Below are 22705 nucleotides of genomic sequence, written 5' to 3'. Positions count from 1 at the left end.
CCGCTCCCCCTGCCCGCTCCCCTCAGGCGCACAGCCCGGGAAGGGCGGGGGGTGGTGGTGTCTGTTCGCCGTCGCGGCCCGGGGTTGAGGAGGGGAGGGGCAGCGAGTGGAGCCCGGGTGGCCGCCGCCGGCGCTTCCCCTTCTGGCGGTGAGGGGATCCCCTCGGCGACAGCGCCCGCCGGCTCTGCCGTTTCCCTGGGGCCCGGTTGCCCCCCTGCCCTGACCGGCCGCTGTGCCCCGGGAACCCCTGATGCCTCCCCAGCCCGTCCTACGCGGGGCGGCCCCCGGGTTACCTCAGCCCACCCCGCACGGGCCCCCTCTGAGGAGAAGGAGCCCGCGGGAAGGCGTTTCGGAGGTTTGGGGCCAGCACCCGCTCTGTTCGTTTCCGCCTTCCGCCCCACGTGGACCGGAGGGGTCCCGGCGGCACCTTCCAGCTCGCAGCTTCCCTCCGGGGTAGCCGCCACACCGGCTGGGGAGGTGGGTAGGGGTGATCCTCTTCGCTGAGGAAAGAAAGGCTGATGCCGGCGCTGGGGAGAACGCTTCCCGGACAGCCTTGCATCCGGGCGAGGGTTCATTGTCACTGCTCTGTTTCGTTTGAGTTGCTCTTGGCAATCCCGCTATATCAGGCTTGAGCTGATAACCTAAAGACAGGACCGAGGCATCAGATAAATAAATAAAAAAAAAAAAACCAAGGCAAAACTGCTTTGCTCATATTTGCTTATGTTTGTTTTTTTTTAATTGCTCCGTTTGTGCCAAAAATAACGTTGCAAAATGTGTGGCGGAAACAAACCTTCATTGGTTTCTGATAGACTAGATGACTTAATAGGGCAGTACTGTTTCTTGTAGCACAGGCAGTTTTAAAAATTCCTGGAACTGCTGAGATTATGAAACCCTTAAGTTTATTCCCTTGCTAGTGTTTCTAAAGACTGCCAAGCTGGATACTGAGGATCCTCTCTGGCGTGGTCTTGAGAACATTCCTCCTAAGGCATAATCACGTATGGTTTAAAAGATTATTTTTTTTTTAAGCTGTGGAAGATTTACCGTTTAAACCTCAAAGATTGCAAAATGCTTTCTAAGTAGTCGCTTAGAAATGTCCCCCTCTTACCTATCCAAATATTCCCCTGTGTCTGTTTAGAATAATATCTTGTCACTGGCTGAAATATATTGTATTGATCCATATACTTATTTGTCACTAGTGAATAAATTGAAAATATGAAGATTTTCAGGTCCTTCCGGGTGCTACATGGTTTTATTGAAAACCAGAAACAAAACTCAAGACTACATTTTGATCTTTGGTTCATGTGCTGAATTTGTAGTTCTGGCAGTGAGGAAAAACCCTGGTGTTTCACTTGCAAACCAGTCAGCTCAGCGCTGGAAGTCTGTCACAGCCCTTGTCGGCCCCTGTCAACCTAAACATATTTTAGAGTAGGACTACTATTTAAAATAATCTATTGCCATTAGTCTGGAGTCCAAAAAGATCATTCAGGAGCTTGCTGGTTTGATTAACAGCAGTTGGAGTTTGTTCAAGCATAGACGTAGTTTCATTATATAGTACAATACAACCTTTACTCTGTATAGCGTCATTCAAACAAATTGTATGGCAGAATGCACCACCGAATTACATTTAAAGTGCTCCATTGAATTAAGTACAATTGCAGAGATAAATGGGGAGAAAAATTCTAAGAATGGGAGAAATGTTTTCAGCTGAGGTTTGAAATTAACAGCCTGTGAGTATATTTGCATTGGTAGCATTAGTGTTATACGCTGTTTCTAGGATATGCGCTAGCAAAAATCAGATGCCAGCCAAAACTTTCCCAGGCAAATTTCCAGTTTGTAGGCCGTTTTTAATAATAATTATGATAATAAACCCCCCTTGAATTGTTACTCCTTGTCATGTTTGATTTCTAATACAGCTTGAATTGAAAGTTAATAGACCCTTCCTAAAATCAGTAGAAATATTTATCCTAGACATTTTTTTTTTCTACTTCCAGGGGAATGTTTGTTTTTGAAAAAACAGAAACTTTAGTGTGGTGTTTACTGGTAAACACTGTGGTATTGTACTCTTTGGGAAACACTGAAAGGAGTGTTTTATTTTCTTTAAAAATACACAAGTTTATTATTTTTGTATCTAAAAGGGAAGCAAGCTATTAAAATCTGATGTTTAACTGATGCTTACTGAAAAAGCAGATAGGTTTATTTGCTCACATCATTCCTGTTATTTGCAGTTCAGCTTAATAAAATAATGCTTCAGTTAAAAACTGATAGATGGGTGGTTAGCTTGCAGTGTGAGCTGTTATCTAGGGATGGCCCTAGGCTGGCTGCAGAATAGGTGCTCCAGGACAAACCGAGATGATTTGCAGCCTTTGAATCCTACTGGAATTGCAGATTCCGACTCGCAGGGAGGTGCAGGAAGAAGAGCTGACTGCAGCCCTGCCCTGGAAATCTTGGGCAAGAGACAAAAGTGGAGTCAGGCAGTCGCAATCAGTGAACCCATTCTTTTGTGGGAATTTGAAATTAGGGAGTGCTGTGGGATCTGGGTGGTTCAGTACCACGCAACCTGGCATTGCTTGGCTGCTGGTGAAAATCCTACAGAGGTCTGTAATGACCCAAAGTGACGTTACCATGTAGAAGCTGCTTGGCCTGGGGAAGGTGGATTAATGGTCTCCAGCCAGGCTGCAGTGGAAAGTTGTCATAGGAACTGGCTTGCTGTTTGGCAGGGCCATGCCTTGTCTTCACTCCTTTAAAAGAACACCTCAGTAACTAATCGCCTCAGGATAAGAAATATTTGTAATGCCATCCAGCGTAAACCATGAAGAGAGCAAGGCACTTCAGCTCTACCCCAAGGGAAACTGAGGACAGCGGTACACGTCAGCAGAGGACAGCCTGAGTGGTGTACCTTGGGATGAGTTCGCAGTGCCTGCTCTATGCCGTGTCCTTGCCTCGGGGTGGCTCACGAACGCTGGGTGTCCTGATATAAAACAGCTGTGGCTTTTTTAGCAGTGAGAATAATAGGACGGAAAACTGAACAGAATGTGCCTGGGAGTGGAAGCCTTGTCTTGCTCTTTGGGATGTGTTTGGGATGAGATATGTTACCAAGTCAGTGCATGGGAGTTCTTCACTTATTGTCTGTACTGCGTCTACTTTTTAAATTTTATTTATAGTGTCAGCAGCACAAATACCATTTGAAATTATATTTGAAATGTCCATGATCGGAGTCTCTAAAAGTTGGCTATTCTGTGCTGAAGCATATTTTATTCTTTGAGCATCTCCAAAGTGCACATTCATATAAATATTTCCTATTGTAGAATGTCTGTTTTGTGCTACTAAAGAAATTATTATTATATGTCATGGTTATGATGCTCATAGCAATGAGCTGTATTTTGCTTTTTAATCATTATGACTCCTTAACTGGAATGGTTCCTAAAACCTTGGACTGTGTACTCTGCGTAGAGAGAGCATGTATAACATGAGTCTGCTTTCTTAACGCAACCACAGAGAGAATCCAGCATGCACAACAAATAGAACTTAACGTACAGTAAATAGGCCTTAAGCAACATCTGGAAAAAGTTGCACAGGTATTTAAGGTAGTCACTGTAAACAATTGATAATCTAAACCCGCCTACATAAGTCTCATGCATGTGTTTGCAGGGCTAAAAAGGTGCTTGGGAGACCTGCCTCTATGAAGCCATATTAGGAGAAATAAATTTTTTTTATATGACAGCACGAGATCAAGAAGAAAGCCTGAGTAATACAGCCTGAAAAACCACACAGCAGCCCGTGTCGAATCTTACTACTACCTGAACGTGTAACGGTGCGTGCACCTTACTGTAAGGTCAAAAGCAGGTTTGCTCTTACTTCCTGGTGTCCTGGTTTGTCCTCAAACCAGGACACCAGGACAGCTGCGTCCCTAAAGGTAGGAGTAGTGGATGGTTCTGCACCAGCCCTCTCAGTCCTGTCACTTTTTCAAGTCTGGTACAGGATGGTGGAGGCTAAACTTGTGTCCTGCTGGTGACCTTAGCTTATCATCCTCTGGGCATGAATACCTGCTGCGGGATTTACCAGCACAGCCAGCCCTTTTTTGGTAGTTTCATAGAGATAAAGTTCTGACTAAACTGCGGAGGTTGGAAACCCCACTGTGACTATCTGCATGGTACCTTCTCTTAACACGTAAGCAAGACAACAAGTGGGTTTTTACCCTGTGCATCATACCAGCTAAAACTGCTCTAAAATCTGCAAAGATGTGAGTCCATTAAATGTGGAGAGCAGGAGTCGCAGTAATTAGATACCTATAGAAATGGTGCTAGGACGTGAGCAACTTGTTGGTTTCTCTTTTGAAATTAAAGGATGTGTGGGCACAGCTTCTGTAGGTGGATGGAAGAAGAAAAGGAGACCCAAGGAGATCTGATTTTTTTGAGATTTGAAGGTGGCTCCAAAGTGAAGTAAGTTAGTAGAAACAAATATGTGGGAACAACGTGCTCTAGTACTCTTGTGTTGTACCCATCCTGTTAGTAAGGAGGAGGCAGTTTTGGTCTCCAAAACTACCATTCTGGCTCTTTTCACCACAAGGGATTTATTTAAAAACAAAGGTTCCTTGAAGTCATTATGTGGTCCAAACTTAGCTTAATTTAGTTACAGAGTATTCACAGCTCCCAGCTGCCTTCTAGATATTTTCAAACAAAGACTTACTATTTTGTATGTATGCTTGCTACAAGGTTATCATTTAACCTTACTTGGCACAATTGGTGCAGAGGAAAGGGTAAAACAGAGATTTCCTGTATGGGTTTCTGCAGGAGGCTCTAAAGCAGGGTGGTTTTCCACTGTTTACTTAAGAGCAGCCCTTTGGATTAGCTGGCTTTGACCCAGGCCTTGTAGTTCTCCCTGTTAACATTGGCATAATACATAAAACACTTAAGATATGTTCTTGCTAGATTTTCAGGAAGCAAATTCTCGCTGAACCCTCCAGGAAGGTACACTTCCCCAAAATACTTTCCAACTGGGGTGGTCCAGCTTTGGCAGTTGTGGTGGCCGGATCTGGATTGTGGGACCTTCTGGGTGGGTTGTCCCTTTCTTGTGTGAGCTGCTGCCTTTCCCCTGGCAGCAGCTGCTGCCTGCACCGCTGCGGTAGCAACAGCTGCATCCCAGCTGTGTACCCTGGGTTCAGGAGGAAGCATTTAGCTGTTCAGGCAGTGTTTGCTGCTAAAATCAGTATTCCTTATCTCCTTTGGAGAATGGTAGCTGTGGGTGGGAATCAACTCATATTTTACTACTTGGATCATGCTCCTCTTAGTATTTGCGTCAAATGTAGTCCATCTGGCCATGGCGTATATCTAATAGGCTTCTAAAATAACCTAGGAAGGAAGGTAAATTCAAAAGAGAGAAGGCTGATGGTTTAGCATAAAGCATACTAAAATCTCCAGAGCCGCTGAATTCAGATGGTGTTTGGGTTGATTCAGTTGGTGATGAGTTGCACATGGGCATGCACAGCAAATAATTAGGAACATGGGGCCAGAGAAGAGCGTGTGAATGTTCTGCCCACAGAAACATGAAGAGATGCTGAGATTTACGCCGGTGCTTTGTAATCGCAACACAGCAATTACCAATAATAACATCTAAGAGTAAGTGCTAGTAAACATCAGGCTGCTTAGGTAATTTTGCAAGTCAATAAGGAGAGCCAGTTGCAATTAAAAAGAAATAATCTTTTAGATGTTGATTTCCTTTGCTTTCTCCATATGAGAGACCTTTTTCCCAAAAAAAGAAGAGCTGAACATATTGGCAAAGGTATTTCAGGTGTTTCTTTCTGATCTTTTCAAGTCACCTTTTTGGATATTACAAAGCAATCCGATTTCAAGACTATGCAAAGACATATATGTCCTTTGAAGTCACAAGAAAGGGCTGCAAGATTTGGGCCCGAGTGTCCTGGTTAAATTATGTCGTTTCTGACATCCTGTGCAGTATTCACTCACACCTTTTAAGAACAGATACCCATAATAGCTGTGCAGTTGTTTCTTTTTCATTGCTTGTTCAGTTCCACTTTTATATTACTATTCTCTGTGTATGCTTTTAGGTCAGGATGAGTTCATTCCCTAAAGAAAAAACTTGGTCAGTTGAACATAAATTGCAGGTGCTCTGAGCACCATTTAGCTTGAGGCTGACCCTGGAAACTGCTCTTCCAGTTCAGTTCCTGTAGCTTTCCCATCGTTGAATACAAGTGGCCGAGTGAAGCTGGAAAGAGGAATTTAACATAGAATCAAGCCAGACTGGTAAATTATCTGTTAGTTCTGCTGTCTGGAAACTGAGGCAGGAGTCAGATTTCATTTTCCGCTTCACATTGCAAGCATCAGTCAGTTGGTGCACCAGTGATGAAGGGCAGGTCAGCAAGGCAGTGCCTGTTTTGAGTCTTTCGGTGTTTTGGGATGCTGCATTTCCACATTGTTTTCCTTTGTTAAAAAAAGGAAAATAAAACATTGCCTAAAGGGAAGTACAAACACATGAAAAGGGTCTCTCTGAAGGGAGAACGGGTCAGCGGACCTTTTCCACCTGTAATCAAAAGCAGCTGACAGGGATGCATAGAGTTCTGCTAGGGAAAAATGATAAAAATGAGCATTTGCTACCTAAAGCTGTGAGTGCGTCAAGTAATTAGACACAAAACCCATCTTCCCTATTCTTCAGCATGCTCGTGCTACACGAATGCGTCGCTGCTAAGCAGTGACTAGCATACCAGACGATCTTCTGCTAAGTCCTTTTTAGTTAATAATATGAGTTTAGCCTCTAGAAGGCATTAGCTTGCCTGTACCATTAACCACTTGGTGACTGCAAACATCCTGAGCGGAATGTGTCTCACACGTGTTCTGGCATTTATTAGTATCCTCCTTATAGTGGTGTTGAAATGGGATGATTTTATAGAGAGTGAGTATGTTAAAAAATGTCAGTGCTGGAATTGTCAGCAGATGTGTGTGATATTTTATGAGCAAATTGTATACAAATTGGAAAGAGCTTTACTTGCTGCGATCTGAGATGAAATATCCATCCGTAGCCTTCAATAATTTGGGGACTTTGTCACTTCTGACGCAGGGAAATAACACTGTGGCCTTTCTAAGAGTTTGTTAAAAACACGTTTGTAAGCTAACCTTTCCTATTTTTTTTTCACATGATAATAGGCTAGGTAGGTTCTTAACCTCTTCTTTTACGTGTATTGTAACTTCTCTTGTAATATTGCACTGGCAGTTTTATGAGCCAAGACCAAAAAACCCTGCTTGCTAAACTTGAGCAATCAGGAGGGAACAGATGATGAAAAACTAACAATCTTTTACTCATCTACCACTCGTTTTTCTTCACAGACATGTAGTGAGTAGATATTAACAAAGACAGTAGTAAAAAGCACTTTCAGTCCTCATAAATCGATGCGTGCTGGTGGGGTCAGGAACAAATATTGGAAAGGTTAGGACATGTAGAGAACTGTCTTCCCGCGTTGTGATGCTCAAAGGCAGGCTGGAATATTTTTCAATTGCTGTTTTGAAAGCCATTAGAAGGAGGCATTTCTGTGGCTGCACAGGAGGCTTTGTGCTGGCTGAGCGCATTGTCAGCTTTTTTCCTACCAGCTACAGTAGGTCAGGTAACGTGCTGAAAAAGAAATCTTTCTCAGTGTATCAGGGCTGTCGTACTACTCTGCTTGGGACAGACAATTTTAAAGGTGTCTCAGAACTTAGGAGATTCGAGCTGTTGGCTCATCCGCAGCAGGAGCGCAAGACTGCCCTGTTGAATGAGTCTTCAACTATACACCGACAAGATACTTGAGAAGTCCTGGCCGGAGGGAAGGTTCACTGTTAGCAGCTCTTGGCGCTGATTTTGGGATAACGGGGACCTGCTGACGATGGCTTCTTAGTTGTTTGTTAATGTTCTCTCACCTTTCAGGCTGACAGGTTTCTTCCAGGTCACAGCTAATGGAGTACGTCTGTCACTTCATCTGTGTTCCCTCTGAGCACCCTCTGTGCTGAGACAAGTACAGAGAGAGCACTCTGTGTGTCCTCGTCAGCTCCTGCCTGAGAACAGTCTCCTATGTCAGCGGGACTGATTTAACCTATTAAGAATGGTGGGCTGAAGGGACCATGGAAAGATGACTTTGTTTTCTTCAAATGAACTTGGTAGTTTGTGTTTGGCTTGGACGGGGTAGTAAAAAGTTTCTGAAGAAAATAAGTTGATACAGTTGGAAAACAGTATAATGTAGGCCCTTGGTATCACTTGATAAAGCTGAGACAGTTAGGTTATCAAAGAGAAGCCAGAGACTTAGCAGAAGTTCAAAGTCATCATAGATGTTCAGTTATTTTACTGATGAATTCTGTTGCATAACAAATACGGCATGAATTAGCAGTGTTTTGGAACAGCATGGGAATACTGCAGGGAAAGTATTTGTAAAATTAATTTACTTGTAGAGTTTCCTGCAGTGGTGACTTGGTACTACACATCTGTCAAGATTAAATGAGATTTGGGGGCTGATAACACTTAGGTGGGGACACCATTGTGCCCTGAGGACAGACTTGTAATTTCATTTGTAATCAGGCAGACTATAATTACTACGTTTGCCTCTGATTAAAAAAACAGGTCAGAAAAGGAATGAATTGTGCTCTGTATGTGGAGGGGAACTTCACACCGTAAGAGCACTTCCAGACACCTACAGACTTCGTGTTCCCAGATTTTACATCTTTGTGCTTGCTCAGTTGGTAGGTCTGTGTAGCTTGCTTCTCATCGGCCAGGAGCTGCTGTGTGGAACTGCTTGCTAAGAACAGAGTGCAGGAAAGGTTTTGGGTATGCGCCTTTCTGATCTCTATGATCAGTGATAAGTACACGTCCAACCTCTGGTTTGGGGAGAAAGAAGCTTTCTGCGTGGCTCAGGTGAGGGGCACCTGGGGAGGAGAGAGTTGTACTTCTGGCCTTTGTGAGCACTTCAGGAGAGCGTTACAGCCAGCCCAGGAGCGATTTTGATGAGTCGAGCATGGAAGCAGAAGACTCTTGCTGTTCTCATGTGAAAGGCTAGATCAGCCTCAGGGAAGGCTTCTTGGAAGAGAGATGGATAACCATTATTAAGGACAAAAGCAGGAAGCCCATGAAATCAGTAGTAGGTTAGTGTGCATGTGGTGCCCTATATGTTAGGATAACTGAGAATCAAGATCCTCTTTACTAAATGATCCCTGTATTTATCTTCCTAGTGCACTTGATAGCTGAGGAGTATCATTATTTTATCTCGTTTGTGTTTTGTGGACAAACAGCAACTTGAAAACTGGCCTAGTTTTGCATATGAGTCTGTAGCCTTGCTAGGTATTAAAGCTTTCTCTCCTTTGCCAGGCTTAGTTCCATAGTCCTCAGCTCATCCTTCTTCTTTTGGAAAGATGGGTTTATTTGTCAATGATCTGCCTGTTATTGGTGGATAAGATCTCAAAAGGAAGAGAGACCAAGTTAGTATATGAGGATTTGCTAAGCTTTTTCCGTAAAGGAGGTGGGAGGAGAGGGCAATGGCGCTGGGGAAGAAAACTCTTAGCAGGAAAAAAAAGTTCTCACTGGTTTTGACAGAGCAGCTCTGAGAATTGCCGGATCGTCTTCAGCTGTTGATCTCAGTATTTATTTTCAGTAGCTTTTTTTTATGAAGGAGGAGCCAGTGTTCCCCAGTTCAAGTATGCCAGCTTCTTTACTCAGCAGCACGTCCCTTGGCAAGTGTTGTGTCCAGAGCCCTGGGACTCAGGCTGACCAGCCAGCTGGCAGTCTGCACCTGGGCTGAGCAGGGACCTCTTTCAGCCAAGGCTGGAGGGACACGTGAAGTCATGTTTCCAGCCTGTGGAGTTAGTTCAGATGCTGATTCTGCTGTCACATCTGTTTATGTAGCCCATAAACACGTAGAGAGGGCCCATCCAGAATGGAAGAGGGTGTCTTTAAAGGAGTGTCTTTAAAAAAATCATCCTTATTCTTCTGTTTACTTTCAAAGATTAGAAAAAAGCCAGAATAAGCTTTCAGTATCTTTGCTTTTTCTATAAAATATTAATGAAGCAGGGACCATGATCTTTAGAGACAAGAGGGTTTTGTTAACAGTCAGTAAGGAAAGCCAATAAAAATGTCCTTCCTCACCTTCAGTGTTTAGAAGATAAAGAGGACTTTTGGCTGTTTGTGTTATCCAAGCTGACCCAGTTGCATGCTTTCGGAATGACTGTGCTACTGATCGGAATTGTGCATCTCAAATACTTTGTCGGTTGCTACTGCGCTTCTGGAAAGGCCCGTTAAGTCTGTATTTGCTTCCTGAAACACAGTGGAATCTAATGAAAAGCATCATTGTTTTGAAACACCGTGATCTGCTGCCAAAAGAGCTACTGTTGTATAATCCTTAATAGCAGGTTACAGTGGCAGTTGTTCCTTGGTTCGAAATTGGTATGTGGAAGGATGGCTTTCCAGTTCTGTCTCCGGGGATGGCACGCCTCATCTTGTTCTCTCTCTTTGGGAACTGTTAACTCACACAGAGGTGTTCAGCTGTCCTGAGTTGGTAATAGATCCTCGCACAGGTTTGAACACCAAGAGCGTTACTTAGAGGTAACAAGCTGAAGGGGACAGAGGAGACCATTGGTCTCCTTTGAGAAGGGGGAGCAACGCTCTGGCTGCTGAGTAGCCAGGGATTATATCTGTCAATTCTTGCTAGCAAGATTGTTACTAAAGATGCTTCAGATTGTTCTGATGTAAAAGAACAGAGTTGGAATAGAAAAGTTTATCTTTACTTTCCTTTCCGATTTGGAGAATTCAGGGTGTTCACTTCCATGCTGACATTTCTGCCTTTTGTGCTGTTTGTGTTAACCTGCAGCTCGGCTAGCACTCTGTCATGCTTCATCTTTTTAGCAATATACCAGTATTTGCAGGTATCCGTCAAGCAGTGAATTCCTGTTGTGGTGAGCATTTGCATCAAAGCTTGCCTCACGATTTTCAGCTAAAGCAAATACATAGGAACTCTTAAATATTTTCTTTAGGGTAGACTGTATTACAGCAGAGGGATCAAATTAATCTCTAGTTTTTAATCTTTTGAGACCCTGTGCAACCAGAGCAGTTGCTTACGGGAAAACAGTGTAAAATACTTGAATTATCTTACGTGTTTTTTACTGGAATTTAACAGCTGGAAACAAAAAGCAGTGAGAACATCTCTTAGCCAGGTTCATGCTTGCTGTTGGCATGCGCTCAGTTGGACATCAGTCTGGGAACCTCCACAGCAGAGGCTGCTGCAGGCTGCTGAAGACCTTTTCCCAAGGAAGCGAGTTTCCCTGGGCTGTTAGGGTGCACAGTTCATGCCCGTGTTGGCTCAGAAGAGCCTTTGTTTGGCCATTCACCTTCTCCCCAGGTGAAGCTTCTCTCTGGAGGTTTCTTTACGATTTTGCTTGTGCCTCAGCCTTTTGTTCACTGATACATTGATTTATAAGATGAGAAACAGTCACCTGAGGCATGATACTGAGTTTGACTGACCTGCTCTGTGACTTTTCTGCAGTATTAATTCTTGACTCTGTGAAAAAAAGGCTGATTTAAATATCATCCCCCTCCCCTTCATTTAGAGCCCTCTGGTGATGGAAAAACTACTTTGGACATTTGTTGTTTCATAATGAACTGTCCTCTCTGTTAATATTTTTTGTGTGGATTTATTTAATTTCCAGTCATGGGCTCTTGTTCTGTCATTGCTAGACTGAGAGCCCTCCGCAGTCACGCTGCTTTCCTGTGCATAAATGCTTCTAGACTACATTCAAATCACCTGCAGAGCCGCTCTCTGTAATTTGGCAATCTTCCACTCCAGCTTTACTCTCTTTCACAGCTTTATTCCTTCCTCAATATAATCAGTATCGTTCTTGAATGGGGACAGCTGGCTGAAGACACTTTTCCAGCAGTGCTTGTAGCAGTGACATATAGGCAGATGGAGTCCTGCTTGGTAGCCTTGTACATCCAAGGATCGTATTTGACCTGCAGTTGCAGCGTTTCCTTAAGCGCTCATGTTTGCTGATTCTTCTCTGTGGCATAGCTCTTGCTCTTCTGGATCAAGTCTCACATTCCTGAAGTCTTCCTTTTTTTCTAGCGGTGGGACAATACGGGGCACACTAGACTTAGAGAAGTGGAGAACCAGCATTATCTCTAACAAACTGTTTGTGTAAGAAGCAGTATGTTAGAAACAACTAAAATGGTAATTCTGCAGGAAATATTGAGAAGCATGAGGTATATAGAAGCTAGAAAATATGCTAATTAGCTCACTGGAGAATTTGTGGTTCCCGTTTCAAGGCAGTAAACTCAGTTACAGATAAATGAGGAGAATGGATGGTCTCATGGTACTCAGAGGGGGTCAGATTTGAGGTTTGCTCCTCATAGAGTTGCACTTTGGGTTTCACAGTTTTCCAAATTCCTTTCTAACCATCCATAAAATTGATGATAATTAAATAATGCTTAAAATATTTTAAATAACTAGTGCTCCTTGGGGTTCCTGAATGAATAGAACTCCTTGGATAGGAATGGATGGTCACCTGAAGAAACTCTTAAGTTTATCTGTCCATGTTTTTTAGTGTGTCTAATGCGTTTGGGTCCTGGATTATTACTGGAGCTCTACGTGCTGTGCAGCAACTCTGTGGGTATGGTTGTCAGTAGAAGTAGTCTGATAAAAAAATCCATGTAAAATAAGCAGGGTTTGTTTAAATATATTTTACAACATATTTGATATATAGCCATTACTTTAGCATCTGGTTTTACGACAGAGATAAAATTCAGCCTGAAATTAAATTAAATCCTATAATAACCCACATGAGTAGCACTCTCCCCTCTCATACTTTACCCATTGAGAAATAACCCATGAGTTACTGTTTTCTATCAGTCAGACCATAGTCAAATAAAGGTACGACTGGGAACACTTTACCGATTGCACTAAAAGCACGCTCTTGGCAAAAAGCAGCTGCATTGATGTCAGCGCTGCAGTGCTGCCCAAGAGAAACAGCTACCCCCTTGCTGCGGGAGGACTCAAAGCTAGTGTCGGCGATTGCAATCTTGGAGGTGGGAGGGTTAGTACAATCTGTGGAGCAAGGAGAGTGTTATCCATCTAATATCCATCTCATCCAGTGGGTCTTTGTATACTGCAAGTGGGATCTACTGTGAGCTCAATACATGTGTCTGTGGTTAACCTTAACAGGTTCTGAACAGCAGATCTCTACCTCTTTAATACGCTGTAATGGGCATAGAGAATTATCCTGCTTAAAGCCAACTTCAAGTATTAATTACCATGAGTACGCTTTGAAGTGTTTCTTGGAAATAATTTAATATTCAAATAGGAAAAGCGTATTTTGTCCTTCCTGCCATCATGAAAGTGAAGCCTTGCTGCCAGAAAGGTGGCCACCCAGAAGTAGAAGTTCTTCAAGTGAAGAACTTAACTTTAGTCACAAGGAGAAAAAAAATAAAGAGTCAATTTTCTGGCTTAGGTCATTTACAAGCTTCATTGCTTATATTTGGAAACTGTGGGCTTTCCAGTGCTGCCAGAGATCTCAAGTCATGGACATATAATTTTCCAAAAGCATCACTAATTGAAAACACCTTTTGGAAACAATTTTCTGTTGGCCATCAAGCAGAAGCATTGGCAGTAAAACACAGAGTGGTTTGAGTTGTCATCCCAGAGCTGTGGGAGACAGGAGAGGAACTGTGCGAAGTAACAGTTAGAGCTGGTGTGTAAGTCTGCAATTCAGAATAGGATCGGAGTGTCATTCGGCATCCATGCAATCCCTGAAGCTTGGAGGGAGTCAGAAGCCTGCTGCTTTGGGGCTTGTGTCATGCCTAAGTACAGGTAGTTCTCAGTCTTCAAGAATTTGTAGGCGTGATCCAGATACCTACTGTAACTGATAACCTTGACCAAAACTGATTATATTTTTGCCTTCTAATTCTTCATTAATTGAATCCAGTGTTGTCATTTTCAGTATGTTTGCCATCAGGTAAAGCTGACGTAGCCCAAAATATATTCAGGTAATTATATTAGAATTCTTGGAGAGACTTGATCAGACTGTCTGGTTAAACACGTTCATGTCTTATGTGTATTCTGTAACATTCTCTTTGGTTGCAAATTGAACGGGACATACTTTGTTAGCATTGAGGGATTAACACTGTATCATCCTTTTTTTTTCAGTGCAAACAGGAAATATTTCTTGAAGAATTTTACCCCTTTTGTGTTATTCCTCATCTCTGTTCAGTAATGCCTCTGCTCCCTTGATAGGATTTCTCTTGTTCCTACCATACTTTAAAAAAATCTTCTTTTTATTGTCCTTAGCTCTGCAGAAGTGGGAGCTCTGCCAAATTCTGTGAGTTGGTTTATCACGAGACTTTTTTTCTTTTTACATTGCACTGGTATGAGCTAAAGCAGTGGTTTGTCCTGTTTTCCAATGTGTTTTAATGGTACTCCTGGATTCTCCAATCATAATGGCTTCTGTACACCTGGGACCTGTAGTTCTGAGTTATCAGGAACATTAAAATGTGGGCTGGGGAGTCCCTCACCCATTCTCTCTCTATTGTTCTTCCTAAGCAGAGCGTGAGCAGAGATTTCAGTATTTAGCTCACATGAATAGTTCTGGGTTTCAGAAATGCTACTTAACAGACTTTTTTTCTCACGAGTTGGCATTTTCAGTTCTAGAAAGTCTATGTCACCTTGCCTTCTGGCAGCCCTAAGACGTCTCATCTTTGCTTCCCGGACACTAGCTGAATTGACTCAGCCCTTGGTTGAGGTGGGAGCCTGCACAGAAAGGACTGTTCCAGGGAGATAGCCATGGAAGGGCCGGCATGCTAGGGGAAGAGGAGTAACTATTGGTATTTGTATGTGAACTGATTCATTGCCTTTGCAGAGAGCTTCAGTGTGAGCACAGCGGGTGAGAGCAAGCACAGTGCCTGAGTGACCGTGTTGGAGAGGAGACTGAAATTGTTGTGCACCAAACAAGGGAAGAGTTTGGGAGTGTGGGTGCAAAATGGGAGAGCCAGGGGTCAATGCAAGGTTTGAACAGGGAGCGGAAATCAGGTGTGCTGAGAAATGTGTAGAGATTTGAGCTTGCTAAGGCTGTATCTGTCTACGTATTAATTCCTGCTGTGCAGTTTAAAGCAGGGCAGATATATCAAGGCATGCTTATATTTATGAAGCTGGCAATGTTAAACATGAAATTACATTTCATATACTTTTTAGCTGACCTCTCAGTGCCGGCCAGTTGATGCTAAGTATTGAAATTTGAATTTGTGCTAAAGTATACTGTGCAAGGAAGATGCAATGTGTCTATGTGATTCATCCTGACAGCACTAGGATCTCACATTGGTTTTTAGCACAGGGACTGAGGAATTAGGACTTCTGCATTTGATTCTCACTTGCTCCGTGTTATTACCTTCTCTGTGCCCCGCTATCCTTAGCTGACAAAATGGGGACAGCACCTTTTGCTGCCCCTTAAATGTACTATCTGAATGAGAGTTTGTGAAGTGCTTTGGGTTCGCAGGCGTAAAAACTGCCGTGCTGGGTGAGGCCAGAAGCCTGCCCGGCCCCTGGTGGCACAGTGGCAGTAGGAGATGCTATTGAGGGGGACAGCACACTCCTGGCCACTTTCTGCAGACCATCCCAGGATGTCACAGGATCTGATGCTAACCTGAGTGGGTTTCACCTCCTCTGATGCTAGCTGTCTCAAGTGTCTCGCCTAAACTAGATGCAAGCTACTTCTGCCCTTGGTGGAGGGAGAGGGACACTCCTGGGAAGTGAGTCACTCCCTTTTCTCAACCACCCTTACATGGACAGTCCTCTCAGCTGCAGAAAAGAACTGCTTTTTCCCTCCCTGTTTGTGAGACCATGCCATGACCCGGACCATGAATTTGATCCGAGTTTTGAACAAAGCAACCCCAATCCTGCTTCCCTTCCCTCTTCCCCTTCTCAGAATTTTAACACGGTTCATTTCTCCCTCGCTGGGACCCCACAAAGCCACCTCCAATAGAGCAGCGTTGCAGTGGGGATCCAGGAACCACTCTAGGCTTGGCAAGGGCACCATGAGACGTGTCAGTACATTTGCAGCCTCTGACTAGATGCAAAGCTTTTAAGTAACTAATGTTAGGTGTGGTGATTTTTCTCGCTGTTTGCTTTCTACTGGGCACGTACATGTGTGGGTCGTACTGAGAAGGTATTAAGGATTCTTGAAGCAGAACGTGTGAGAAGAGGCAGATGTAGCGCATGGCAAATTAGTGTGAGTACACTACAACGTTGGTGTTGGTCAGTGACGCTTTTGTTTTCTGCTATATAAGCTCTCGGAGAATATCCTGGAAAAAGTGGGACTGTCACTGCTGTTTTGTTCATCTCTACATTTTAGTGTGTGTGCCTCTGATTTGGCATTGCATCATCAAAGTGTTAAAACAAACTCGGAAAAAAATACACATCAAGTATTATCAGGTGCAGAAATTTCTGACTATTTGTCAAAAAAGATAAGAAAAATAATAGTAAAACTTGAACAGGAATGCTTCTGAACATGTTATTTTATATGTATGAGTACTTGAAAAAAATACACTATGGATAATACTTGAAATCAGCCAAAACCTGACAAAAGAAGCAAATGGACTTATTTCAAAATATGTGCTAAAAATCTCATGTTCTTTTGGACCAAAGCATATGTGCTGCATAGTAGCCCTGTATCAAAGCTTTGAAGCGGAGATTTTAAATACTTTTTCAAAATTAACCCTGTAGCATAAATGCTATCAGATGCTTAATTAAGACTGTACTAGTAAGGAGCATGTTTGCAATAAATTACAGGGAGTTGTTCTGACATGTTTTGTCTATGTAAAGGTTTCTATTTTTATGTGAAGCTATTTACAGATTATTGATTTCAAAAATAGATTTGTAACTAAAGAAAGATGCATCGTATTTCAGTTGCTCGGAGTTGAGAATCTTGCCTGGCTTGCTGCCCGCTCTCTTAGATGTTTATTCCAGTGGCTTACAAGTGCATGGAGTGATTCAGCCCTTCTTATTTTTCTCTCTATTTGGAAGAAGGAATTTGTATTCAGGGATCAGGTCTCATATCAGGTCTCATATCTCTTACCCATGCAGGTAGGCTGATCTGTACACCTTTAAAGCATCAGAATAATTTCATTGAAGTCCATGAGACTTTTTGTGTGAGTAAGACTTTTGGGTGGGGAACATCCATCACAATATCTACATCCATCACAATATCCTTTGTCAGTTGTTACTGTTTTATTTCAGAGCAGCAAGCTCTTGTCACAGTGCCAGCGGAGCCTGCTAAGCTGGAAGAGTGCCTTTGAGTTCACGTAATACAAAACTTCAGCATAAGTTTTTTTTATTTTATGCTGTGTGAACATTAAAAGAAAGATTTTAATAAATGAATCAGGGCAAAGCTTGAAGGTAGAGGTAATATCTTTTATTAGAGCAACTGATAGTTTGAAAACTTAGACAAGCTTGTGTGGCCAAGAGCTTGTCTATTTTTTCCAGCCATACCAATTGGTCTAATAAAAGATATTGCCTCTGTCTACAAACCTTGTCCTGCCTATGAACTCTGTTCATCACAGCTACAGCAAAATATGGCTGGAACATTAAAATAATTCATGCCTTTCTTGCCTAATTATGGAAACTCAGATTTTTGTGGTTTCCTCGGGTCTCAGCTTTTTGAATCCCAGCACAAACAGAATGATGCAGTCTGGTTTCTCCTGCTGAAGGGGAGAATTTATCATATAGCAGCTCAAACTGCTGCGCTGATTCCTCATTTTAGAAAGGATGTTATTAAAGGTAACCTGCTAAAGTTCTTCTGCCATCTGGATTTTAGGGTATTTTGTAGGATATTATTGGTGAACAATCAGATGTCTGGCATGGATGGCTGTTGGGAGCAGTCCTATCCTAGTACCTGTGTCAGCATCTCTGATGTGGTGTGATGGTGATGGGAAGCAGATCAAGTGGGAAGAAGAGGCTGGCTCAACGGAAAGTCTCTGGCTTTGGCTGTGGGTGTAAATCTTCGAATCTTGCTATGTGTCTGGCTGGGTAAGCAGAATAGTGTAGCCCTTCTAAATGGCAGGAAGCTTGGATTTGGACTTGTTACAGCTGGAAGACCTAGACCCAGACCTGTCTAAGATTTGTAAGACCAGCCATGCAACAGTATTTTCAGAGCTCTCTCACTTGCCTTTTAGAGGTCTTAAATGTGTATGTCCTTTGGATCTGAATCTGTAGCTTTAAAATAGCTCCAGGTAAGACCAAGGTGGTGATAATCTGGACCATCTTGAAATATCCATGGGGTATATGATTTTCCACCCTCTGGGGACGCAAGCCCTTTCTGTAGTTTGTAGTCTTGGGGTCGTACCAGATCCCTCACTGTGCTGCTTGTCTCTGTCTTCTGACCTGGAGTCTCTGTCGCTTTGGCATGGGTGCTGCTCCTCTCCCAAGGTCCCTCTCCTCCATCAGGATTGCTGCAGCCCTTGCTGCCTGTAAGGAGCGTTCCCACAGGCAGTGCCCTGCCTTTGAAGTGGAACGGGTTGATGCTTGCGGGCTGTTCAGTTCTGTGCCCTGTGCTGCCTTCCATCTGCCTTTGGGCATGGCTTAAATAGCTGGTAATTACTTATAAGCCCTTGGTGGCCGGGGCCTGGGCTATTTTAGAAGCTGTTTCTCCCTGCATGCCCTGTTGTGGAAGCTGCGGCTGGCTGGAATGGCCCGTCGCCCTCTCGCTGCGGTGACCTCCTCTCCTGGGTGTGTTGCAGGGAATTCAGGGGGGAGAGCTCTCAGCTCTGGCATGCGGTCCCTTGGGCTGCCTGCCAGGGCCTAAATTTGGTGACCTTTAGGATGTGGCAGAAGATGCATTTGTAAACTTTGGTTATAGTAACTGGGAGACAAGCAGAGAATGCTGGGGGAGGGAGGAACATATTTTTTACAGACAAGCTGTTTGCCGTCTGCTTGATTTTTATGACCAGCAACTAGTAGGTAAATAAACTAACAAATGCTGTGACGATTGCAACTGTTGCTCTTTAATCAAATTTAAAACTAAAAAGTTATACAGATTTCCTCTAGGAGAATGAGCATGTGTGTGACCGCTGAAAGTGCTATGACTTCTAACACTGGTTTGGACACTCACTCTACTCACTTCTTTGATGAAATCATCTATTTTCTCTTCTGTAAAATGAGGGCAGTCATATTTTAAAGGTGTCTAGAAATGGTTGCTGTATCATTACCCATGTAACTTGTGGGTGGTTTTCTTCTTTTACGGAAGAGCGAACAAGCCAAGCCTTGCAGTCCAGCGGTTGTGTGGGTTTCACAAGAATGGTTTCGTATTATACCTCATTTGGTGTAACTGTGGGATGCATCTCCCACCCCGTTCTTCACACTGGCTCTAATGATAGCTTTGTGGCAGGCTGGTCTGGGTTCAGCCTGCTGACCAGTGGCGAACTACCCAGTTTTTGTTTGCTTTTGGTCGGTTAGTTTCGATGGGTGAGGTCTTGGACTGGTGAGCTGAACGGACTCACCGTGGGGCTGCTTCATCATCCCACCTGGTGCCAGGGACGCAGCAGGACACGTGTCTGGCTGGAGGATGGGGAGAGAAGGATTGCCCCAGTGTGCTAATGACACACTTGGGAAAGGTACCCCTGTTTCCTCCCTGCAGAGCCTTCCTGACGAGAAGGACTGTCTGGTGGTTTGGTTTTGACAGCCAGTACTTGTGAAGGAGTGCAGATGTTAGTGAAGATCTGCTGGTGAATATTTGCATTGCTAGTGTTACAGGTTGGCATTGTGTTCTTGCTCTGTCTGAATGTGGCTGACCTGCAGAGGACAAAAGATCATCTTTCTACTTTCCTTCCAATTGTTTCTGCTAATTTAGCATCAGTTTGAGGCTTTGTCTTTGGTTAGAGATCAAATGAGAAACAAAGGCAGAAACATGGCTCTCTATTTTTACTGTGTGGTAAAAGTGGCAAGGTCAATCCCACTGGGGTTTGTAGGGTTTGCCCTGCCTAATTTATCTGATGTATAAAGGGTAGGTTTTCTGTCACTTGTCACTAATGCATATTAGTAATTCTGAGGTGAAAAATACCCCTTTTCAGCAATGAAAACTGTTTCTAAATGCATTTTCACCACAATGGATAGGCATGTCTGCAGTTCCAGCCATATGGAAGAGCCTTCTCAGCTCTCTGTTTTGACTCCCTGTTTCGTCAAATATCTCAGAGGAAAGTATCTTGCTTGACCTGCAAACTCAGATCTTTCCACCGGGTACTTTGCAAAGCTTCCTGAGTGGCATTGCATCTCTTCGTACCAGGAAACAGACTACTTTCTGGTGAAATAAACCTTGAACTTAAGCAAGCTTTTCTCTTCTGCCTCTTTCAGAAATAAATACGGATTTGAAGATGACAACCTCGTGGAGCGACCGACTCCAGAATGCAGCAGATCTCCCTGCAAACATGGATGGTCACGCTCTGAAAAAGTACCGCCGGGAAGCCTATCACCGGTAAGTCATTTGTGTAACCCCACAACTAAAGTGCTGAGACGGAGGGAAATAAACTGAGCATAAACCTACATTTCTTGGTTTTTGCATGTTGGTAAAACAGAAAGGTCATTCTCACCTTCCTCGCAGAAGTGTTAGTAGAAGAGAACTCAGAAGATAGCATAGTATTGGCCTGCAGGAATTTACAACCAGTAGAGTTGAGGTACATGTACTAGAGTGAGTGAGGGTATGCTTTCTTAATGCAGTTGAAAGATTAATCAAAGTTAGATTTTGGGATAGAAGCAGAAGCTTTCAAGTCAAGAAATACTCAGTGGCAGAATTATTATAGTAATTATTGCAGCGTGCACTGGGAGAGCATAGCCATAGACACTGGAATGTACAAATATGAATAAGGAGGAAATCAAATGGGAGCGGAAATTATGTGTTGGAGAACTCTATCTAGTATGGTTAATTGTGTGTACCACAGGAGTGTGTAGAAGCACTAGACAGGATCTCAGCCTCCTTTTCTGTGGTAGATGTGCCTAAAAACCATCTTTGCTGTAAAATAATTACAGTCTAAATAAACAAGATTAGAGTATGGAATACAAGAAATGTTATCACTGTCATTTTACAGTTTGGGAATCACAGTACAGACACTAGATTGTTTTCACAAGATCACGGTGGAGGTTTGGTTGAGCTAAGAATTTAGCCCACAGCTCCCAAGGTTCCTGGCCTAGAGCATAAAAGATGTATGCAATCTGTATCCTTATCAGATGTCTGGACTGTGACAGAGTTAAAAGCAACAGCATCTAGTAATTGTCAGTATTCTGTTTGTGGGAGGTGTATTTTCAAAGTTTAGCTCTTTTAATTTGAGAAGTCATGCAGTATGATGATCAGAGTATATTCGGCAGGAGTTGGGGAGATGTATGTCTGATATAGAAACAGAAAAGAAGTCAAGTTTCCCAACCTCATGCTTAAATGCCATGTTGCATTTGTGATTCATATACGATGGTATTTCTGAGGAAGTGTTTTGAAAGTGTTAGATATCTTTTGATTCTCCAAATGGCATCTAATTACAGAAAAAACGCCTTAGCATCATATGATAGGCCAGGTTATGCAAGTTGCAACACTTAAGGCTAAGTAATGGATCCTGTGATGCATTTCTGAAGCTTTCCAATTTCCAGTGAATATGTTTGGGCACATGTCTTAAGTGGTGGCATTATTTGAGTCTCTCTGTGTCAGCTGGTTTGTCAGATATGGAAACGTCTAATGAATGTAACTATATATAGCATGTAAAAAGAGAGGGATTTTATACCATTCCCTGGCAAAAAATCTTTCACCTTGTTGAACTCATTGACAGGTTTACCTTTGTGTTGTAATTTTACCTATGACTTTAGTTGTGTTACTCCTGATTTAGACTGATGGAAATGAAGTAGAAGTAAGGCCTATTTATTTTTTTTTTCTAAATATTTCCTCAACATTTGTTATGGTTAGGTGCTGACAGTCTGCTAAGTGTTGTACAAGATCAAAAGGAAGCAGTACTTGTCCTTAAGAGCTCACACATTCAAGTCCTTATCATGTTTACCCTTACTCATGTAAGAAATTTTTACTTTCAGAAAGAATTTCCTTATGGAAGATGAGAGTGCACTCATATAGAGGAAGGTTTCCACTTGGACCTGAGATCTGCTAGTCCAAAATTAGTCTGTGGTACAGTTTAAGTACCCGTTTTTAGAACCTAGAAATGTCTTATGCAAAACATATTGAGCAGAAATGTTCAGCTTTTCACAGAAAGTACAACATTGGAAATACATTAAGGGGAGGCACATTTTTGTTTTGAAATTACTATCCTCTTTTAAAAAGAGAGAGAGAGGGAGGGAATGAGAGAGAGGGAGGGAACGGGAGAGAATGAGAGAACCTGACGCCGAGACTCTAGTATAAATCTGTGCTATTAATGGCTTTGGTGTACCAGTTTCATGGTAGTTATTTTGATAATCCAGTATTGTAAGAATCTGAAACAACCTCATTCCAGAGGTAGTGTTGTCAGATTTCTATTCTGGTATTTTTTGTGATCTTAGTGTTAACAGATGTGATGTTACTTAAAAGGTAAGCGCAGGCTTAATTTGATAGAGTAGGACTGAAGTTATTTTCCCTAGTTGTTTTATATTATAGTTTTTAGTATTTTAATAATTGTTCAGTTGTAGAATATGTGTGCTGGTCACAGCCATCAGTTCTAGGATGGAAATTTGTTTCAGTGAGGTCCA

General features: G+C 42.8%; 1 protein-coding gene across 5 annotated transcripts in view; it reads left to right on the top strand.

Moving 5' to 3' along the window:
• Window positions 1-22705, top strand: part of NT5C2 (5'-nucleotidase, cytosolic II) — a 67213-nt gene that overhangs the window by 4929 nt on the left and 39579 nt on the right. For 3 of the 5 annotated variants that reach the window (XM_074592471.1, XM_074592470.1, XM_074592476.1), the window contains exon 2: window positions 20348-20468. In XM_074592471.1, coding sequence (XP_074448572.1) covers window positions 20368-20468 — 101 coding nt within the window. In that variant the 5' untranslated portion in view covers window positions 20348-20367. Of the gene's footprint in view, window positions 1-18666; window positions 18728-18859; window positions 18959-20347; window positions 20469-22705 lie in introns of those variants that run through there. The other 2 variants (XM_074592474.1, XM_074592472.1) reach the window with 2 other exon arrangements.

Source organism: Larus michahellis, chromosome 6, assembly GCF_964199755.1.
Source record: "Larus michahellis chromosome 6, bLarMic1.1, whole genome shotgun sequence".
NCBI lineage: Eukaryota > Metazoa > Chordata > Aves > Charadriiformes > Laridae > Larus > Larus michahellis.
This window is presented reverse-complemented; position numbering and strand designations above follow the sequence as displayed.